Genomic DNA, 21,900 nt, shown 5'->3' on the forward strand with positions numbered 1-21,900 from the left:
GGAGTAGAAGTTTAACAAAAACGAAGTTAAGACTTGAACTTGCTTTAATAGTTTTCATAAAAATAAGATTCACAAATACATGCTCTGATGATACAAAGTTAATCTGAAATGTTACATATAAAGCATCTAAAAGTGCCCCTAAATTATTCTGGATTCAAGACGATGTCATAAAAAGGAACTGGAGTAAAAAAAAATAATAAAGAGAAGAAAAAGGTAAAGGAAAGCCATGACTAAATGACTGTAATTTCACCGTCCCTTCGAGAGAGCCTCGTTCAGGTCTTCCTGTGAAGAGGGGAAGAGCTCAATGTAGCGACTTCCAAGGGACTTTCTGTCCTTTTCCATTGCAGCCTCTGAATCTTCAGCACTAGCGAACTCCACAAAAGCCTCGCCAGTTGCCCTCCCATCAGACATAGATGTAATATGGATTGAATCTTCTGACAATACAAATCCGTTGAAAAATTCTATTATGTCCTCCTTTGTGGCTGAAAAAGGCAATCCCCTCAATTTTAAGACTCCAGTATGTTTAATTGGCTCGTTTAGGTCATCTTGAGAATTTGCCCTGCTTGTTAAAGAAACAAGTTAACAACTGAAGATTTTGATCAACCTATGAACTACATTATGTTGAGTAAACCCTCAAACAACAATGAGTTTATAACACAGAAGCTTACAACATAAACAAATATCCAAAATTCTTCATCAGAAATCAAACCAGATGGTGAAGTCACTAATTTGGTAATACTCCCTCCATAATTTTTATGCACCTATTTATTGCGGACTCTTATTTCTAATAGAGTTAAGTTGATGTAAGAAAAAGGTGAATTAATTAACAGAGAATAAAAAGTGGGTGGGTATAGAGTGAGCCAGAAAGTGTAAATATTGTAATGGGTACCCATCATAAAAAACATACTTCAAAATTATGGGTAGATCTTTTGGAAAGAGAGGATGTACATACATTTCCTTCAAAAAACTTTAAATGGGATTCTTGGGAACATGTCCATTGTCCAAAAGGATAATAGGCGAAGTGAAAAAAATTAGCAATTTGCAAAAAACATACTTCAAAACAGTTTAGAAGGCTACCATTAAATAGTAATTAAAGATTTCATTAAGACAAATCACATAGGATGATGGGCATAGGGTTGGTTAAAAAGAAACACATAGATCATGCATGCGAACTGAAGTTGAGGGGGAAGAAAAGATAAGATATACACCTTCCTTTAGCAATTGCGTCATCCATCTCTTCCCGAAGTGCAGGAAATAGCTCAACATATCGACTCCCAAGAGTCATTTTGTCTTTAACCATTGCAGCCCTAGAATCCTCAGGACTAGGAAACTCCACAAAAGCTTCCCCAGATGGCCTACCAGCAGAATTGTAAGTGATATGAATAGCATCATCTGCAAGAACATAATCTTTAAAGAAGTTCTTGATATCCTCCCTTCTAGCTGAAAAAGGCAAACCTCTTAATCGCAATATTCCTGTGTGTTCCAACTGTTCCTTTCCTTCATCATATGACTTTGCTCTAGAACCACGACGTGGAGAAACACCACTAGCCTCTGAAACTTCATTTGAAATAGCTTTATAATATTCATGCCTCTTGCCTCGGAAAACCTCTACATATCTCCGACCAATATTCTGTCTATTTCTCTGGAGGGCAAAATCCACCTGCATAGGATAGCCCAGAACACAATATGCTTCCCCAGAAAAGCGACCCCCTTTATGAACAAATAGGATATCAACAAGGTCCAAACCACGAAGAAACTCTTGAACATCTGCTTCAGTACAGTCAAAAGGCAGACCACGGAGTCGGACAACAGGGAATGGGGGAAGTTGGCTGACATATCCAGCATACGGAGTAGGGTTATACATAATACTTGAACCAGGTGAAGCTCCATAGGGGGTTGAGGCCCCATAGCCAGGAGAAGCCCCATAGCCAGGTGATGCACCGTAATATGAAGATCCTTGCTCCATCAACCGTTGTCTCTTTGGACCCATTTCTCGACCATCAGCATAATCTCCGTATCTAATCATTATTTCAAATCCATAAATAAGCAACGTACAAAGAAACAAGACATACATTCAAATTTCGCCATGACTTCAATAAGCCACTTAGTAGCTCTAGTTCAGATCACAGGGATCTAGCTATCAACTCATAACCGGCAAACCTGTCACTTTACCAGCCAATGTTACCTATAACATAACTACACAAGGACATTTCCACCTTCAACGAGGACATATATATCACCTACAACATTCAATCTCTGTCCTCAAGAAGTCACAGTCGCGCTTACATATCTAAATTGAAGCGAGCTACTACTTCACAAAAGAAGTATTTTTAACAGATTCCCCAAAATGTATCCAACAATCGCACAAATTTTTACAGTGAAATCGTATTTCTTACAAAACCAACTAATTGTTGGTTCTCATTTCATTTTCAATAAATTGCAATTTCATTTTCAAACACCCAACAGTGCTAAACCCTAGATCACAATTAATCAAATTGCACCAAAATAAAACCAAATGTAACTTCTTTCGCATATTTCAGCTTCAAAAATACCCAAAAAACAATCATAATTACAATAAATCAACCCTAACTTTATCAATTATAAAATTATCAAGTTCCCAAGTTTTTCTTCTTATCATATATCAATTGAATCGATGAAACATCATTCATATACCCAACTTTAAACATCAAGCAAAATCTTTCGAAATACTCAAAGTTATAAGTTACAAAACACTAAGAACATAATCAAATATAAAAATAAGCAAAAATCGATGAAAGATTATAAAATAATTAAAGATTAAACAGTATTTAAAATCAAATATTTCGCAGAAAAATAAAATCAGATAAAAAGACTTACCCTCCTCTGTTGTAAAACATCGTATTAAGAATTCTGGAAATTTGTCGTCTGAAATCCTTGAATTTTCTCTCTCTATTCTTTAACAGTTTCTCTCTCCTGTTTTTTCTTGCTGATTTTTAGGGTGTTTTCCAGGAGCTCGTGTTCTTCAGAGTCTTTATTAATTGAATGGGCTTTAAGTTTCAATGTTATGGGCTTTAACTTTACAAAAGTTATGGGCTTTTACAAGGTTCACCCTTGAAGATTTTTTTTTATAAAATCAAACAAAACGATTTCCTTAAAAATTGCTTAAAGATGAAATAATGCTATGTTTGTGTCGGTTTTTGAACTAATTCCTAGCATAGTGTCCACTTAACCCGGATAAGAAGGAGGAGAGTTTGGTCCACGAACAAGGTTTTGGAGCTTCCATACTAAAACCAATTGGCAATAGTAGGAGGTGCTCCTCTACCTTATAAAGTGAAACCATCTCTCCTCTTTCTCCAATGTGGGACACTCATAAGTGGGTTACAATGGGTTTCAATAATAACAATACAATCAACGTTTGATCATGAGTTGTTTTCAAAACAAAAATCGATTAGTATTACTCCATAAGAAGGATATATTGCAGATAATCTTGGCTTGAAATTATAAACAGAGCGGTTAAGAGTTGTCCATTTAAGCGAGTTCAAATTGCAAATGAGAAAAAAAAAGGTTCTCGGGTGGCAACCCTTGACCTGACCCGAAGTTACTGAGAGAAACTCAAATCCGACCCAAGCCCGAACAAGACTCAATTTTCATATTTCGTAATAATATTATATTAGATGAAGCCCATGCGATGCACGGTTTGTTTGAATTTTTTTAAATAATTTTTTTTATACATATATTTATGTGCTAAAATTTGTTATATATTTAGATAAAATTCCTAATATCAAAAGATAATATTTTATATTTAATTAATTTAAATTGGAAAATCTCATTCGCCGATTTTGCTTACGTGGCATTTGAATTATTTAATTATAAAAGATTTTAATAATCTCCTATTTAATTGGTTAGTACTAAAATTTATAATCCTACATGGCACACTATGAAAATTAGATCCTATGTGGCTCTCTAAAAACTCGGGAAAAAACTCCCCTTTATATATATACTAGTTTTGTGCCCCGTGCGATGCCCGGGTTGTTTATTGAAGATAAAATTTTAATCTATGTGTCAAATTTTTAAACATATCATTGATACAAAATTAGTTAGGAATTGATGTGCTTTTATGACAATTTGTTATATTTTAGCAAAAAAAATTTAACAAAATTATAATTCAATTTGTACCTCTGAAATATTGGTATTTTATTGAAAATAAAACTCTAAACTAACAATTTTATCCTAAAATTATATCCAAATAGAATTTAAATTAAGTTTTTAATCGTCTATTTAAATCTATCCAACGTGGCGCGACACTTGACGAAAAGTTGAAACGCCAAGTGTCGATGTCTTGTGACCTGGCTAAAAGTTTAGCTTTATATATTAGTTACTAGTTTTGTGCCCCGTGCGATGCCCGGGTGGTTTATGAAGTCTATTTAAATCTATCCAACGTGGCGCGACACTCAAATTTTATTTTATCAAAAATAAAACTCTAAACTAACAATTTTATCCTAAAATTCTATCAAAATTTGATTCAAAATAGAATTATAAACTAACTTTTTTTATCTTATGAAGTTTATTTAAACCTATCCAACGTGGTGCGACACTTGGCGAAATTCACAACCTTTCCTTAAAACTTGTTGGCGGCTCCCTACTTTCCTTGTCCCTAATTGTATTATGTCAATTCCCACTTCATATGAGTGCCAAGCATATTCACACATGCTTTAACGTAGGCGCACTTCGAACGACGCCTACACAACGAATGAATAATGAGGAAGTTATGACCAAAATACTAAACTGGGCACAAAACGGATTTTACATACGACCCAATGATCATGAGGAGAGTCCAAAGGTTTAATCCCATTCTAATAATCCTTTTTTGAAAAGATAAGATCAAAAAATTTGTGCCCGTGCAGTGCCCGGGTTATTCATTGAATTTTAAGATAAATTTTTAATCTATATGTCAAATTTTAAAACATATCATTGATACAAAATTAATTAGAAATTGATGTGTTTTTATGATGATTTAAACATTTCTTGACCCGTAACCTGAAATAATGACCCTGTCCGAAATGACTCGTGACCCGACCCGATTGAAAGGTCTACATAGAGTAATAAAATTATATTAGATTGTAAAGTATATTGTTTAAATTGATTAAAATATATTATAAATAATGGATATCGTGTTAATTCCTTCGCTCCAAAAAAAATAATATGATACAAAAAATAAATTTATACGTAATTTATGAGTGTTATAATTTTTTTTAATAAAATTATAATTTAATTTGTACATATGAAATATTGGTACTTTATCAAAAATAAAACTCTAAATTAACAATTCTAAATTAACTTTTTTTTATCCTACAAATTGAATTCTATATAACTCTATCCTATGTGACGCGACACTTGGCGAAAAGTTAGAACGCCAAGTGTCGATATCTCGTCTGGCTAAAAATTTAGTTTTATATATTAGTTATATATGATATGATATATTAGATTTTACATTATTTTTTTATTGTTTATAGACATAACCCGAAATCGATCAGAATTCTGACCCGAATTGCCACCCTATTCTTCTCATCCTCACTCATAAACATGCTACTCCATACTCCAACTTTAGTCTTCACTACCAAACGTAGTGACATAATACTCTTAACTTCCTAAGTAACGCAAACCAAGTCGTTTGAACCCTTTTCTCTGCTTTTCATCTTCTCCAATTTTCAATCAACAAACCCAGAAATTGATTCCTTTCAACAAAAATAACCCTTGAATCCAACAAAAATATCACCAAAACCCATATTTTCACAAGAGAGAATTCATATTTTCATTATCCTCCTCATCAAAATCAAATGCTATTACCTTCAATTTCATCAATGTCATTTTCTCCACTATTTCCACCATCTTCTTCTTCAACTTTTCACAGAAATTACAACCTCTTTTATCATCATTTTCTTCCTCATCATCAATGTCTGAAACCACTTTCTCACAACAACACCAATTTGACCCTAAGAGCAAAATCCCACTCCCTTGGACCGGCATCTTCCTCTTTGGAGAGCGAAGTTGTGGAAGGAATTGCCGAAATTGTAGCCGAAGCTGGGGTGGAACCACAAATTGTATCGGAAGAAATCGCTTCGAAGGCGCCGCAATATGCGAAGATGTTGAGGGATAGTGTTGCTGAGCTCGACGAGCTGGCGCTGTGGAACTCTTGGATGAAGGTGGAAATGGCGGCGGCACCCCTTACTTTGAAGGAGAAGATTAAGTACATTGCTAAGGAGAAAGGTGATAATGGGAAAATCCCTTATTTGGAGAGTCTTGGGTTGAGTCTTGCTTCTGCTATTCATCTTGCTCGCCTTCTTTCATCTCAGTCTCTTTCTTCTCTCATTCAAAAGGTTTGTTTGTCTTACTTGAATTTGTTTGGATTTTTTTTTTCTGGGGTTTTCATGTTTTGTTTTAATACAAGTAATTTTTATTTGCTCTATTATTTTGGATTATGATGAGGATTTGATTGTTGGATTAGAATGAGGTTTTCTTTGTTAGTCTTATTTCTGGATTTGCATTAGAATCAGCTTTTTGATTGTTAGATTAGAATGAGGTTTTATTTGTTAGACTTACTTCTGGGTTTGTATTAGAATCAGGTTTTTGATTGTTGGAGATGGAGGAAGGGGAGCTTTGTTGTTGGAATAAGGCTTTGGTTGATTGATGTCATAAAGAAGCAGAATTTTGATGTTAAGCTATGCATTTGATTTTGGTTTTTGGGTATTCTTAAGATTCATAAATAGCCCTTTTTTGAAGGGTGAATGACAATTGTTAAGCAAGTGAATTGTGATTCTGGTATTGATGTAGGAAGAGGAAGATGTGTTAGAAGCTGCTAGTAATTGTAAGTTTTAATTTTTTTTTTAAGTATGCTCATGTTCTAGGACTTTTGGCTTCATGTATTGGAAAATTGCGAAACGAAAATGTCTTCCATCATGAGCTTGGTGAGCGTGGTGGTAAAGTTCGCCTTGTTGGCCTAGTATTTTACTAATAAAAGTAATGTTGTTTAGAATAAAACTTGATTAAGGATTGTGGAATTGATGAATTGACATCTGATGTGCTGGTTGTAGTGTGAAGTGGCACTAGTAATTCATTCATTTTTCGACACTTTATAATTCAACTTGTAATCACCTTCCTTTGATAGAGGAGAGAAAAGTGACTTTCATTGATCTTTTATTGCAATGATTTCTTCATTTTCTTGCATGGTTATAAAAGGGAAGGAAACAATTCTTGGGGTGTTTTGCTAAGTGTTGAGCACTTCCAATGTCTCCAATAACTGTGGCATCGTAACTTGCTGCTAGCTAACTGGTTTGCTTCGAGTGTATGGTGTCAAAGGCACTTTCTGGATTGCTGCTTATATGGTCTTTGTTATAGGTTTTGTATGTCAAGGAAATATGTTTTTCTGGCAGTGATGACAAAAGACAAATTGGCAAGCGTGCCCGTCGTATGATGCTCTACCTTTCAATTTCAATAGATGAGGATTTGCAACAAACTTTATCATTTTTTGAAAAGGTGAGTTTTCGTCACTAAGTATTGTGTGTATGTGTGTATCTGGTAGTTAAATAGAAGCCTTAATCTCTTGTGACTTTGAAGCTGGTTTACATTTTGGTTACTTAATATTTGTTAGAACTTAGAAGTGGTGGATTTATTTCCGGGTTAAAGGGAGCCCTTAGGATTAAATTTGTTGGGTTATTGATTTAATGAATGCCCACAATGGCCTCAAATTTTTAAATCAAGAACTGTGTCATTATGTTCAATATTCATGACATGAAAAATCAAAATAGCTTAACTTAGGGTTTGTAGTTCTATTCTGTCTCCTTAATTTGTCTTTCCAACCCATTGGTTTGCTAAAAGCATCACTCCATGACACTAGTCCTTAACTACTACTGAAGTGACAACCACCCTTTCATGTTTTTACCTCCTTTCCCTCCCAATTCCCCTTAATTAATGAATATAAGTTAATAAATGTGCTTTGAAAATAGAAGTTTACATAAACTAATCAACTATAAAAAGTATATTTTGATCAGAAGTATATTTTAATCATAAGTAAAACCTGATTTTTAAATAGTTGTATTTAGTAAAGATCAAGTTTCGATTTATATAAGAGTATTTCGTACATTATTTAATCTCGTGAATTATGTAGCCATACTAATACTTCATCCGTTTTTTTTTAATTGCAACAAACTCAAGTGGGTGGACTCCAAGGCAATATTTTAATGCGGAAGGAAAATGGATAGGGAGAGAAAGTGGGGCCTATAATGAAGAGAGAGATAGGAACAAGAGACTTGCAAATTAGGAAAGAAAACATTTGTTGCAATTAATTTGAAATTTCTATTTTTGGTAATTGTTGCAATTAAAAAGAAACGGAGGAAGTATGCTTTTCTGTGTTGTATTTAAGGATGCTTCCCTTGTTGCCCCAACAGATTGAAGCAAGACGTGGTGGTTTGAATATGTTAGGATCCTTCGACGCTTCTTTTAGGTATCTCATTGAGTCATTTCCTCGCATTCTTTTGCTATCAGTAGAATCGAATATGAAACCAATGATGAACTTCATGGAGAATGCTGGAGTTCCAAGAGAATGCATGGGAGATGTTTTACTACTATTTCCCCCACTATTTTTTCGCGACATTGAAGCAGAAATTGGAGCTGGATCGTGGACATTTGAGATGGTAAAAATAAATATATAATTTTTTCTATGGTTTATTTTTACCCTTCATAGATATTGGTACTTATAAAATATAAAATTTCATGCTTCTTCTTCCAGAATCTTTGTTGACTTGAAATGCACTGGCATTGTGGCATCTTAAATAAAACTCTTTAAGTTTATTCTGCCAATAATGAATTTTACTTGTCTGGTGCATTCTAAGATCATTCTGCCAATAATGAAATTTACTTGTCTGGTAAAGTTTACTTAGTCTTGCCCTGCTGTTTAACTTATGTGTGTGCTATCACGCACTTTGCGTTCACAGGGATGATTTTGCATTATGACTTTCTCTTACTGATAATTAATACTTATTCTGTCTTCTAGGTTGGAGCACTGGACAAAAAATTAGGCAGGATGTTGGTGAAATATCCTTGGGTGCTGTCAACAAGCATCCAGAAAAATTATAATGATATTTTGGCTTTCTTTGAAACTGAGATGGTAAGGTGTTACAAAACCTGATGTGTTCACATCAGTAGCTATCTTCATTGATATATTTTTTTCATGACCTATGTGATTGCATTGTAAATACTACGTAATATGCAAGATAACTGACTATCCTCTAGTAAAACATTGCTTTGCAGAGTTATAGGGTATAGTTTATTTAGATATTTACTATGTAGAAAAGAAGCCATAGCCTTAGTGTCAGTTCTTAGTTTTTGTTTCTGACAAATAATGCTTGGAAATCCTATATAATCATCCTCTTGGTGCAGCAAGTCCACTTGTTGAGAATGTGTGGCCCTTCGTATTGTAGTTTATGCATATTGTTGAAATTCAAAATTTGTAAACATGTCTTCAGACTTTCGTAGTGGTTTTGCCTGAAAATATCAATTGTGATTGAACATTTTCAATGTTGGATACACTTATTCTTCTTTTTTTTCTTTTCTTTTTCCTGCATTTCAATTATATTATCTGTTACTGCATTAATGGATTGCTGTCTTTTGGTTGTTGATGGTTTAGTGTTGGGCTATTTGAATTAAACTTGTTAAGAATCCAAGGTCATGTGCATCCCAACCCCCTTCCTTCACAGGATTAAGGCCTCTGTAGATTTCCAACAATACTTAACAGTATCAGCAGCAATACTCATGTTTGCTTTTATTTATGGATGAGTCTGTTCATGGCAGGTACCAAAAGTGTGCATAGAGCGAGCAATTAGGGATTGGCCACTTCTGCTGGGCTGTTCAGCAAGCAAGCTGAAGCCAATGATAGAAGAGTTTGATGACCAGGGTGTGAGAACTACAAAACTGGGTAAGGCTATAGCTACAAGTCCTCAGCTTCTACTGCGGCGACCTGAGGAGTTTCGGAAGGTAACTCGGTGCCTGTTCTTTTCTCAGTTCATTGCTTTCGGGAGGCTGTTTCATCTGTTCATTATTGTCTAAGTGGAAAGTTTCCGGTTATATAGGTGGTTATTTTTCTGCAAGATGTGGGTTTTGACAAGGAGAGCATCGGTACAATCCTAGCTCGGTGCCCTGAAATTTTTGCAACAAGAACTGTTGAAAATTATCAGAAAAAGCTTGAATTCTTGACTAGCTTGGGCATATCAGAAAAAGATCTCCCTCGGGTGATAAAGAAATACCCTGAGTTTTTGATATCTGATGTGGATAGTACCGTCAAGCCAAGGTGAAGCTCTCAACTGGCTTTGCATATTTTTTTACCAAAGTTCTGTTTAAACATATTGCCACAGAATATTGGGCGCACAAAGCATGCTGTCACATACCATTACTGCAGAAAGTAAGTTTGGAAAGTTTTGCACTCATACTAGCATAACTGATTTTATTTATTCTCTGCGTAAACAGATTGAGGTACTTGATGAACGCTGGGTTAACTGAGAGACATATTGCTACAATGATTGTACGCTTCTCTCCTCTTCTTGGGTACAGCATTGAGGAAGTGTTGAGGCCAAAGTTGCAGTTCCTGGTCTACACCATGGGCAAGTCAGTGAAGGAAGTTGTGGATTATCCCAGGTATTTCAGCTACTCAATGGAAAAGAAAATAAAGCCAAGGTTTCTATTGCTAAGAAGCAGAAATATAAACATTAGCCTGAAAGATATGTTAGCCAAGAATGATGATGAATTCACAACAGAATTCTTGGCCATTGAAAGAACTTTTGTGTCTGATAGGTAGAACGGTCTAATTTCATGGTCTGATATGTACATATCTTATGCCAGTGTTTTTTTTTTCATAGCATAGAAAAATTAGACCTACAGTAGTATAGTCTGAATACTATCATGTTCTTGTGAATATGTAGTGAATCAAAAATTTTGGATCATCATGTATTGTATATTCGTATCTGCAAAAGTTGTGGTATCATGCTTCAAAATTGTATGTAATTGGTTGTTATATAAGCCTACTTGTTCAAATATTAGAGCAGTATGGACTAATGAAGTCTAAAAGTTTAATCATGAGTTGTTTTCGAAACAAAAATCGGTGAGTAGTACTCCATACTAGTACGATGTATAAATTCTCCATCAATATCCATGTTATTAGAATATAGAACTAGTAATCCTCGGTTTATAAACACGCTACTTTAGTCTTCACTGCCAAATACAATGACATATGAAGCATAAGTAATGTAAATCAAACACACACAAATAACGAGACAGAACAACCATACACAATAAACAAATTGCTTGAACCCATCGCTACTAAACATACCAACAAATAAATCATGAGCACTGCGAATTAAGCATCCATGCTTGAACCCATCGCGACCAAACATAGCAACATATAAATCACTAGTATGATAAACAAAACATCCAAAGGCTCCAACAAGGTATAAAAGCCATACATAAAACATAAATTGCTTGAACCCTTTTCCCTCATTTTCGTCATCTCCAGTTTGCACCCATGCTAAATTTTCACTAGCACCAACAAACATCTCAATCAACAAACCAAGAATTTGATTTCTTTCAATAATACCGTGAATTAAACTTGAATTCAAGAACAAATCACCTATAACTTCATCCACCATATTTTCACAATTCCCAATCTCATAAACTACTAATTCTTTAGCTTTGGCATATGCTTCATCAACTTTTTTTTTAGTATGAAAATTCTTAATAGGAGTATTAATCACCTGCTTTCTTGCCTCTTCAACTCCCATCTTCATCTCAAAGTAATTCCTCTCAAAAAACGTAATGAAGTCCCAACTAAAGCTCTCTTTGTCATCGCGTATACTTGTGTGATTAATCATTTGCATCATTTTCTTCTTTTCACTTTGTATGTACTTCAAATTTTCATACAAAATTTGTAACATTTGATCAATGGCTACCAATGTTAGACTTTCGGTTTCATCTATGCCTTTGCCTTCGTGTTGTATGTTGTGCATAAAAATCGAATGGCAATTGTCCCTGTCTCGGGTTTTGTTACATATATCCTGGATAAAATAGTTTGTATCTAAGAGAAATAATTCATCTTCAAAACTGCAGAATAATGGAGGAAGATAAGAGAGTAGAATACAAAGAATTAACATGAATTTTATTGAATAGGCTACCATTTTTCCTAGTGTCTCTAACACTACTAAAACTTGCTATTGATTGAATTATACTTGGTTGGAAGATATGTTATACAAGTAGGATAATAGGTCAAAGAATGATCATTATGAATAAGTTTTATGGTAAAACAATAATAATTAAGTAACCCTTTTGGGAAAAATAAGATATTCATTGTTACTATGTACAATGACTCACAAAGAATCATATGTAAAAGGTAGGGGTAAATGATATTGATCTTGAATTTTCATCTACATATATAACATAAAATCTTGTGGAATTGGTCTATAATTATAATTAAATATTATGCAACCATTTTGGGAAAAATTAAGTATTCATTATGCGATGACTTATATAGAATCATATGAAATATGAAAATATGGAATCGGTCTACAATAACACCGGTAATAAATTTTTGCCAATTATTTGTGGGAAGTAGCCTCTTGGCCACTTCTTTTAGACTCAAAAGTAGGAATATTGACACAATAATACTCATTGTCCATGACGTCCTATCTCAGGAAATGATAAAACTCATATTTATAATATAAGTGTAATACAAAGTATTTTTGAAAAATTTGTTAATTACTACCTTAAAAAGAAGAGGTCTTTGTGAATGAATACCCCTAAAAAAAAGTTGTTAATTACTACCCCTAGTAACTACTACCTTTTTTCTTTTAATCAACCTACCTTCATGGCATTATTATTCGGGTTCGGTGCAAGTTAATTAAATTGGCCGTTGTAAACCGGTAAATCGATACAATTTGTAAACCGGTAAATTGGTCGTTTAAAGGCAAATTGGATGGTTCCACCCACCCAATTGGACTCCCGGAGGGTATTAGGGACAATGATAAACATTTCGCCAATTTTTATTCCGGACGAAAAAAAATCAAAAGTTTCCAAAATTGAAGGCTAATGTCCACGCTTTTTGAGAAATTTTGGAGATTCCGGGGTCAGGTGTCGCAAAGTCTTGAGATTTTAGGGAATATATCTGGGGGGTCATATAATGTCATTTGGAACCATATATGAACATTATATGTTGTCATATATGTTCGTGGTAGGCCGCTTGAATTAATGAAATCGGTGTAAGTTAGTTGTAAACCGGTAAATTGGTCGTTTAAAGGAAAATTGGATGGTTTCACCCACCCAGTTGGGCTCTCAAAGGGTACTAGGGACCATGGTAAACATTTCGACAATTTTTTTTCCGGGCGAAAAAAAGTCAAAAAATTCCAAAATTGAAGGCTAATATCCACGCTTTTTGAGAAATTTTGTGGGTTTCAAGGCCCGGTGTCGAAAAGACTTGAGATTTTAGGGGATACATCTCAGGGTCATATAATGCCGTTTGAAAACATAAATGACCAATATATGTCGTCATAAATGATCGTGGTAGTTTTGAGTTAATGAAATTAGTGCAAGTTGTAAACCGGTAAATTGGTCGTGTAAAGAAAAAATTGGATGGTTCCACCCAACCAATATAATTGGACTCCCGAAGGATATTAAGGACCGTGTTAAATATTTCGGCAATTTTTATTTCTGGGCGAAATAAAGTAAAAAAATTCCAAAATTGAAGGCTGATATCCACGCTTTTTGAGAAAATTTGGAGGTTTCGAGGCTCGGTATCGAAAAGGCTTGAGATATTAATTAGGAGATAAATCTTAGGGTCATATAATGCCGATTGGAACCATATCTGATCATTATATGTTGCCATAGATGTTCGTGGTAGGCTGCTTGAATTAATGAAATCGGTGTAAGTTAGTTGTAAACGGTAAATTGGTCGTTTAAAGGCAAATTGGATGGTTTCACCCACCCAATTAGACTCTCGGAGGATACTAGGGACCATGGTAAACATTTCTGCAATTTTTTTTTCCGGGCGAAAAAAGTCAAAAAATTCCAAAATTGAATGCTAATATCCACGCTTTTTGAAAAACTTTGTAGGTTTCAAGGCCCGGTGTTGAAAAGAGTTGAGGTTTTAGGGGATACATCTCGGAGTCATATAATGCCGCTTGAAAACATAAATGACCATTATATGTTGTCATAAATGTTTGTGGTAGGTTTTAGTTAATGAAAACGGTGCAAGTTGTAAACCGGTAAATTGGTCGTTTCAAGGCAAATTGGATGGTTCCACCCACCCAATTGGACTCCCGTAGGGTATTAAGGACCATGGTAAACATTTCGGCAATTTTTATTTCCGTGCGAAAAAAAGTAAAAAAATAAAATAAAAAATTGAAGGCTTATCTATGCTTTTAAACAAATTTCGAAAGTTTCGGGGCCCGATATCGAAAAGAAATGAGATTTTAGGGGATACTTATCAGGGTCATATAATGTCGTTTGGAAGCATTAATGATCATTATATGTTGTCATAAATGTTCGTGGTAGGCTTGAGTTAATGAAATCAGTGCAAGTTGTAAACCGCATAATTCACCATTTAAAGGAAAATTCAATGGTTCCACCCACCTAATTAGAATCCAGGAGGGTATTAGGGACCCTGGTAACCACTTCGGCAATTTTTATTTACATGCGAAAAAAAGTCAAAAAAATTCCAAAATTTAAGGCTAATATCCACGTTTTTTGAGAAATTTTGGAGGTTTCGAGGCCCGGTGTCGAAAATCTTTGAGATTCAAGGGAATACATCTCGGGGTCATTTAATATCGTTTTGAACCATATATGATCATTATATGTTGTCATAAATGTTTGTGGTAGGCTTGAGTTAATGAAATCAGTGCAAGTTGTAAACCGGTAAATTGGTTGTTTGAAGGCAAATTGGATGGTTCCACCCAGCCAATTGAACTCTCGGAGGGTACATTTCGGCAATTTTTACTTACAGGCGAAAAAAAGTAAATAAAATTCCAAAATTGAAGGCTAATTTCCACGCTTTTTGAGAAATTTTGGAGGTTTTGAGGCCGTGTCGAAAAGGCTTGAAATTCGGGATATATCTTGGGGTCATATAATGTTGTTTGGAACCATGTATGATCGTTATTTGTTGTCAATTTGTCATAAATGTTCGTGGTAGACTTGAATTAATGACATCGGTGCAAGTTGTAAACCAGTAAATTGGTCGTTTAAAGATAATTTACACCATAAGTACCAAATTTGTAAGCTTATGTCAATTTAACCAATTAAGTAACAATGAAGGAACCTACTCCTATAAATCTGTAATGTAAAAGCACAAAGTTTGAACCATTTGAACAAATATTGTCGTTCAAGTAAATTAAGAACAGTTTTAACACGTAAAATGCAAGTACCTTTGAACTCAAAAACAAATTACATACACGTTGCTTTACCCTAAAACAACCCCCACAACGTTGGAATCCTCTTAACCGTCCAGGTGAACACAAATAAGTGTGGCAAAACTGGTTAACTAACATCAACCTTTTTTTCTTTGGTCTTCCAAAATAAGTAAAAACCCTACATCTTTGGAAACATTTGGACCTCATAATATTCTCTGGTCATCACTTTTGTTTGAATTTTCACAAAAAAAATCACATCTTTGCTTCCTGTACATTCAATTCTCTTCCAAATCTTATTCTCCAAGCACGTTTCTTCGTTTACAAACCCCCTTTAAGTCCCAATTCATGCATCCTTTGGATTAAAATTCTGAAAATTCTACCTTTTTGAATGCCCACCAACTGTTTGTTAAAATTCCCCTAAGAATCTCATTTGTTCATTTCATTGGAATTTTGAGAATTTGATTATCTGGGTGTTGTTATTTTCGTGTGTTTTTAGGTGGGTTGAGTTTTGTTTGTGAGAATAATGGTGGGATCTTTCTCTTTACTGACTTCCCCTGTTATTGATTCTTCGCATACTTGCCCTTGTATTTGTTTGGAAACCATGAATTCATCTAGTATGAATCTCAAGAGTGGTGGAGATGTCGGGTTAGGCAGGAAATCGATGGGTAATAAGCAATCAAAGAATAGGCAGATTGGGTCATTGGAGCTCAGTAGCTCTTTTGTTGATTCAGGGAAAGAATTTTTGGGTATTGTGAATAAGAGGAGCTCAACAAAACAAAGGAAAGTTAGAAGCCCTGTGATTGTCAGTGAACTTGGAGGACAGTATGAGGACAATTTCGAGGACGTCAAGACGGTAACATCTTTATTTGAGAATTTGTCATTGATTATATTGAATATTTAAGCTAAAATGTTCATATTATATTAGATTTCATCATTAAAGCTACCAAAGTACCAAGTGGATTTAGTTTAATGAATTGTTTACCGTTGTTGAATCATATTGTATTGAATTTTGCTGCAAATTGGACTTATATAATCAGCTATATGACGAATGAATTGTTTTAGTTTGTTAAGAATCATATTGAATTGAACTATGGTGGTCGACACTGCAAAGTGGACTTACTGGACTATATCTTAAGTTATATGATTATAAGTTATTTGTACTGATGTATGCATTGTTAACAATAGAGTTTACAGATCTTGGTGAATTCCAGGATTAATTGTGGTTTGTTCTTCATATGACTATGTTAAGATCTTGTTACATTGAGAGCTAATGCAATATGTTGCTATGCTAAAATCTTCTCTGATTCCTAGTTTTTTGAGTGAATGCATATCATCGTGGACCTATAGTGTTGGATGTAGCTCTTAGGAATGTGATATGTGTGCATGCTTCCATAGGTTCATGCTACTCTCTGTAACTTATCTGAGCAGGTTGTAAATTTGTTTATATTCAAGACGCTGTCACGAATGTTTAGGGAGTCTGATTTCAAAGTCATGTTGCTAGGGGAAAACTTGATACCTGATGTTGTAAACTTGTATCTTAAGTCTTTCTCATCGACATTTGGATTTTCCTTAACTCCTGTTTTTTAAATGGAGGAGGTAGCTCTTGGATTAGAAACAAGTACTTTAATTTACATCAACCATTCTCATGGAGCCGTGTCCCTAAATGAAACATTAATGTATGTGGATACAACCATGGAGCTATTTACTATATTGTACTACATAATGAAAAAGATGTGAAGAACCATTTTAACTCGATCGATTTTTTGGCTCCATGATGACTTATTTGATCATTTTTTTTTTAATTATCTGCTTTACGTAAATTTCATTATACAACATACTACTGCAGTCCTGTTAAATTAGAGAACTCTACAAAACTTAGAGAACTCTACAAAACTTTTTTATGTTGATGACTAATGATATTGTCTCTCCTTCTACGTCAATGTTTATTTGATGAAAATATCTTGCTCAATTTTGCTTGCAGCAATTACTCAACTATTTTACTTACAAAGCTACAAGGACTGTTTTAAACCAGCTTTACGAAATGAATCCCACTCAATATACGTGGCTGTATAAGTAAGTAGGCAATTGATTATCTTTTACAGTTTTTACTTATCTGTATACCTTGCACTTCTTTTGTTACTAAATACTATTGCTCTGGAGAAGTAAGAATTAACTTGGCTGGCTCAAAACTGTTAACTTCTAGTGGCCTATTTTATAGGTTAGTGTTTTAGAGTCTTCATGACATTTCTACCTCTTTTGTGACCTGAAAAACAACACTTGTGACAAACATAATGAAAGCTTGGAAAATCTCAAGCATGAGGAGTTTAAATTTTAGAGCTCAAAACATAATGGGGCTCCTGTTTGATTATGTATGTTGTTGGATTAAAATCAAGTATAAGGTCAAACTTTAGAGTGGTCATATAGCTAAAAATATGATGACTCTTTGTAAGATGCATCTTTATTTATGCTCTGTATTTAGTTATTTACAGTCTGTGAATCCTGTTAATGTTCTAGATCGATGACAGATAACTCCTATCAAATGTATATCACGTGCACCATTTCAACCGAGCATCTGATAAATGCTCGAAGTTTTCAAAAATATTCTCGGTTGCATGAATTGAATGAACTGCAGTATTTCAGCTTCATGAACTTGGGTTTTGTCAATGCAGTTTTCTCGTTTCTAACAAACCTGGAGATGGGAAGGTGTTCATCCGTAACCTAGGGAAAGTAAGTTTCTGAAGCCATGCTTTTACATTCAATTGTGAAGCCCTCCCAAAATTAGGGACCAAGAACCAAGGGATAACTCAACATACTAACTCTTGTAATTGACAGGAAAAACAAGAACTTGCAGAAAGAATAATGGTAACACGCCTTCATTTGTATGGAAAATGGATTAAGGTGTGTTAGCAACTAGCAACTCATCTCCTTTCTTCCTCAGTATCAATTTACATGCAAGTCCAAGTAGAATTGTTTGTATTTGTTTTTTTCTAACCCCGTAATCTTCCTGACATTTTGATGCAGAAATGTGACCACGGTGAGATTTATCAATTCATATCAGATGAAAACTTGGAGTTGATGCGGGAAAGGCTATTGGAGACCATAATATGGCCTTCAGATGACACAAACACAGAAAAGATTGGTTAACATGCATTCGAGGGTATCTATTTTTCACTACTTTTCGGCTGTCTTGTTCAGTGTGTCCTGAAGTCTTCATCGAAAGATTAAGATGAACAATACTATGGTGCTTTTTGTAGATTCATGCTTTTGTACATAGTATTGGTTATTTTAGGCTATTAATTGTAAGAATTTTTATTCTGATCTTCACTTTATTAGATGTGAAGTATATTGTTATCAATTACTAAACCAAATGATGTTTTACTCTTTCTTGTTTGATCAAAGCTTAGAAAATGATGTCCTAATTAGTCAATTTCTCCTGATTTTGGTTACTTTTGACCCAAAAAAAAAAAAAAAAAAAAGAAAAAAGTCTTTCTTCCTGATTAGGGGGATGCATAAAATCCGTATATTATGCCGTTTATAATCATGCTAATTTTTTTTTTTTTTAATCAAAAAAGGTGGCAGTACATGTCTACGTGATATTAATCTGGAACATTCCTCTATTAGAGTATAAAGTTAAGTAATTCACTGTTTCAAAAAAAAAAAAAAAAAACATAGTTAATTAGATCATCATTAAAAAGTTAAGCTCTTACTATATTTTCTTCTTCTAATAAAGCTCTTGTGCGTAATTTATGTGGTTTATAAATCTCCATACATGTATGAACTCCAAAAGTTTTCCAAAGTTCTTATTTCTAAATTAGATGGAGTAGTCTACTAACCTTTTTTTTCATTTACTTTCAATGGACAAAGTCTCCTAATCTACCTATTAATCCATACTTTTCTTTTATATTCCCTTGTTATCAACAATATCTCACTATAATTACTTTTTTTAGGTTGTTAGAGTCACGCTAAACTATGTCTTATATTTTGGAGGTTATACCCTTCACTAAAGAATATTCCACATTAACAAGAATATAATACGGAGTAATATTTTTATGCAACAATAGTTTAAGTGTCTAATGAGAAACAAAGGCAAGTCACATGTGACTTTGGTAGAAAATGGTGAGGTAAAAAAGAAATCGGTTTATTTGCAAAACTATCTAAGAAAGTAGGAAAGATTTTATGGTTTTATTTAGTAATTGCAGTAATTATGAAAATTTGTTGTAATAGCCTGTAATTAGCGGCTTTGCCGCTACAAACGGGTTGAGCTTTGGTTCAATAATATCTAGCCATTGCTCGCGTGGGGTAGGTGGCGCGCCATGGTGCCAACCCATAGATTGCCCTTGTACCAGCCCATAGGTCGACCCAGCCCTCTAGACCCACGGGCCTAAGTATGCTTGGGACTTACTTTTCAAATTAAGCCCAGCCCATTAGTGGTGGGTTGGGCCTGTGCAACCCTAAAGCCTACAGGCTTGTTCTATGTCACAGTCCAATCCAAAGTCATCTTTATTTACAATCATAAATACAAAAGGTTATTAAAAAAAAAACCTTTATTGCCACCAACTTCCTTCGTTACACAACCAACCAAATTTATCACCGGAGACTTGTAACCTAAACAAAGCATATATCACATGGAAAGGAACCCAATCCTTGTGTTTCCAAATGCTTTTGAAGAAGCTACAAGTATGGCTAATGTTATGAAAGGGTGGGCTAACTGGGCTTCACTCACTTCCTCAAAGTTGAGGTTTTGGGCGATAGGACGACCATCCATGCGTTGTGTCCAAAATTCATAATACCTAAACAAAAACATATATAGTCAAGCTACATATAAACAATATTTTACACAAACTCATCATGATCAACTAGTTCATTGTTAACATGTTATCCCATGTTATAGCAAAAAAAAAAAAAAAAAAAATACAAATTTCAACAAACCCTAGTGCATATAGAATTTCGATCCAAAATTCAAGAACGAAGAAATGTTATTGAGCCAAAATTTTAACATGATTATCACAATATCAATTTGAACATGGTCATTTTCAGATTATTTTCAATTCAGTTCAGTTCTTAATTTCCTTCTCTCATAAAATATTCAGTTTTTAATTTCCTTCTATGATAAAATATTCAGTTCAGTTCATTTCAGTTCTTAATTTCATTCTCTCATAAAATATTCAGTTCAGCTTAATTCAGCTCAGTTTAGTCAATCAAAACAGGCCCTTATTAGCGGTTACAAATTAGCTATCAATGTAAGGATTGATAAAATAAGCTAAGGTACTTTGATCATTAACAAAAAAGGTGCTTTTGGTAAAGTAATTGTAATAGGTAGAAATAAATCTTGCCAATTATTTTCCTTTATACAAACAGTAATGAAAGTTGGAAGATTATTAGCGGGTGTGGTGACATAATGTCGATAATACATTAATACTGCCAATAATACATTGAGTTTATATGGACTACATATTTTATTCATTAAGCTAAGCAATTTCCTTAAATAATTACTGAACTAATTAGGTCCTCTCTACTTTAAGGCGGGATTAGTAACATTAGTTTACCACTTATTAAAGTTATACTTAAAATAACTATGGAATAATAATAAATAAGGGTCTGTTCTGATTTATTGAACTAAACTAAGCTGAGCTGAATTGTTTATAAGAAAAAAAAATATTAAAAATTGAACTGAACTGAATTTAAGCTGAAGAAAACAAGTCCTAAGTTACGTTGAATAAAAATTAAAAAAAAAAACAACGCAATTCATAGATAACAAGTTAACAATGACATCGTTTGGAGTTTTATTAACAAAATATCTCTAAATAAGTAAATACAAAGGTTTAAAAAGTACAACTGGTAAAATCCAATTTGATATTTACCCAATAAAAATTTTAAAAAAAATACATAAAGAGATAAATATAGGGACAAATTAGTACTCTAGTATAAACCTAAATTCTCTCTTCATACCTCCTCTTTTTTCTCTCCTATTGCCTCCTCTTTCTCTCTCATACACGCACTTTCTCTCTCCTCCTTACAAAAGTCCTGATCATAAAACCCTTCTTTAATGTATCTTTGCTTCTACAAGTGATGTTAAGTCTTCATCATCAAGAATTTTCTGAGAAAATAAACGAATTTTAGTTTACAACAAAAGGTATGTCCCCTAAAGAACTAGTCATATTTCTCATCTTTCAAGAAAATGTCATTTCTATTAAAAATCATTTTATAAAAAATTAAAGTAATTTTTTTTTCTTCTTTACTTTCTTATTTATGTAATTGAATAAATCATTTGATTTTATAATTTGTATGCGTTTCAGTTTCTCCCAAAAAACAAAAACCTATCAAAAGAAAAATGGCACCAACAACAAGTAGAAGAAGAACCCAAAAAATATCAACACCAACAACAAGGAAGATCATCACAAGAAGCATTTACAAGAAGGAGCAACAACTATCATTGCTACATAGCCAAAAACCACCCAAGAAATCAAAGGAATATAACAATCGT

At 33.9% G+C, this 21,900-nt stretch overlaps 3 protein-coding genes across 3 annotated transcripts; 2 read left to right on the forward strand and 1 right to left on the reverse strand.

Annotated features, from left to right (window-relative positions):
• Positions 1 to 26: 26 nt before the first annotated feature.
• On the reverse strand, positions 27 to 2,996 carry LOC145628445 (uncharacterized). The gene is made up of 3 exons (XM_081680739.1): positions 2,857 to 2,996; positions 1,209 to 2,018; positions 27 to 559 (listed from the first exon to the last, which is right to left on the reverse strand). Exons 1-3 carry the CDS (start codon positions 2,874 to 2,876, stop codon positions 247 to 249), a joined length of 1,143 nt encoding a protein of 380 aa, XP_081536865.1. The 5' UTR covers positions 2,877 to 2,996; the 3' UTR covers positions 27 to 246.
• A 2,632-nt stretch (positions 2,997 to 5,628) lies between these two features.
• On the forward strand, positions 5,629 to 11,015 carry LOC145626260 (uncharacterized). Its single transcript, XM_081678694.1, has 7 exons — positions 5,629 to 6,356; positions 7,375 to 7,512; positions 8,424 to 8,669; positions 9,029 to 9,142; positions 9,826 to 10,008; positions 10,104 to 10,321; positions 10,498 to 11,015. Exons 1-7 carry the CDS (start codon positions 5,817 to 5,819, stop codon positions 10,823 to 10,825), a joined length of 1,767 nt encoding a protein of 588 aa, XP_081534820.1. The 5' UTR covers positions 5,629 to 5,816; the 3' UTR covers positions 10,826 to 11,015.
• Positions 11,016 to 15,525: 4,510 nt separating this feature from the next.
• On the forward strand, positions 15,526 to 18,806 carry LOC145628446 (chaperonin-like RbcX protein 2, chloroplastic). Its single transcript, XM_081680740.1, has 5 exons — positions 15,526 to 16,269; positions 17,398 to 17,489; positions 18,086 to 18,143; positions 18,249 to 18,314; positions 18,438 to 18,806. Exons 1-5 carry the CDS (start codon positions 15,940 to 15,942, stop codon positions 18,558 to 18,560), a joined length of 669 nt encoding a protein of 222 aa, XP_081536866.1. The 5' UTR covers positions 15,526 to 15,939; the 3' UTR covers positions 18,561 to 18,806.
• The last annotated feature ends 3,094 nt before the right edge of the window (positions 18,807 to 21,900 follow it).

Source organism: Chenopodium album, chromosome 4 (genome assembly GCF_948465745.1).
Source record: "Chenopodium album chromosome 4, dcCheAlbu1.1, whole genome shotgun sequence".
Classification (NCBI taxonomy): domain Eukaryota; kingdom Viridiplantae; phylum Streptophyta; class Magnoliopsida; order Caryophyllales; family Amaranthaceae; genus Chenopodium; species Chenopodium album.

Coding starts and splice junctions, on each gene's coding strand:
- LOC145628445 (XM_081680739.1), bottom strand. CDS start 2,876: ATGTTTTACAACAGAGGAGG. Junction 2,019..2,856: donor ATGTTTTACAACAGAGGAGG/GTAAGTCTTTTT, acceptor AATAATGATTAG/ATACGGAGATTATGCTGATG. Junction 560..1,208: donor GACGCAATTGCTAAAGGAAG/GTGTATATCTTA, acceptor TTTAACAAGCAG/GGCAAATTCTCAAGATGACC.
- LOC145626260 (XM_081678694.1), top strand. CDS start 5,817: ATGCTATTACCTTCAATTTCATCAATGTCATTTTCTCCACTATTTCCA. Junction 8,670..9,028: donor GATCGTGGACATTTGAGATG/GTAAAAATAAAT, acceptor TCTGTCTTCTAG/GTTGGAGCACTGGACAAAAA. Junction 10,009..10,103: donor GACCTGAGGAGTTTCGGAAG/GTAACTCGGTGC, acceptor CCGGTTATATAG/GTGGTTATTTTTCTGCAAGA.
- LOC145628446 (XM_081680740.1), top strand. CDS start 15,940: ATGGTGGGATCTTTCTCTTTACTGACTTCCCCTGTTATTGATTCTTCG. Junction 16,270..17,397: donor ATTTCGAGGACGTCAAGACG/GTAACATCTTTA, acceptor TTTTGCTTGCAG/CAATTACTCAACTATTTTAC. Junction 17,490..18,085: donor CAATATACGTGGCTGTATAA/GTAAGTAGGCAA, acceptor TTGTCAATGCAG/TTTTCTCGTTTCTAACAAAC.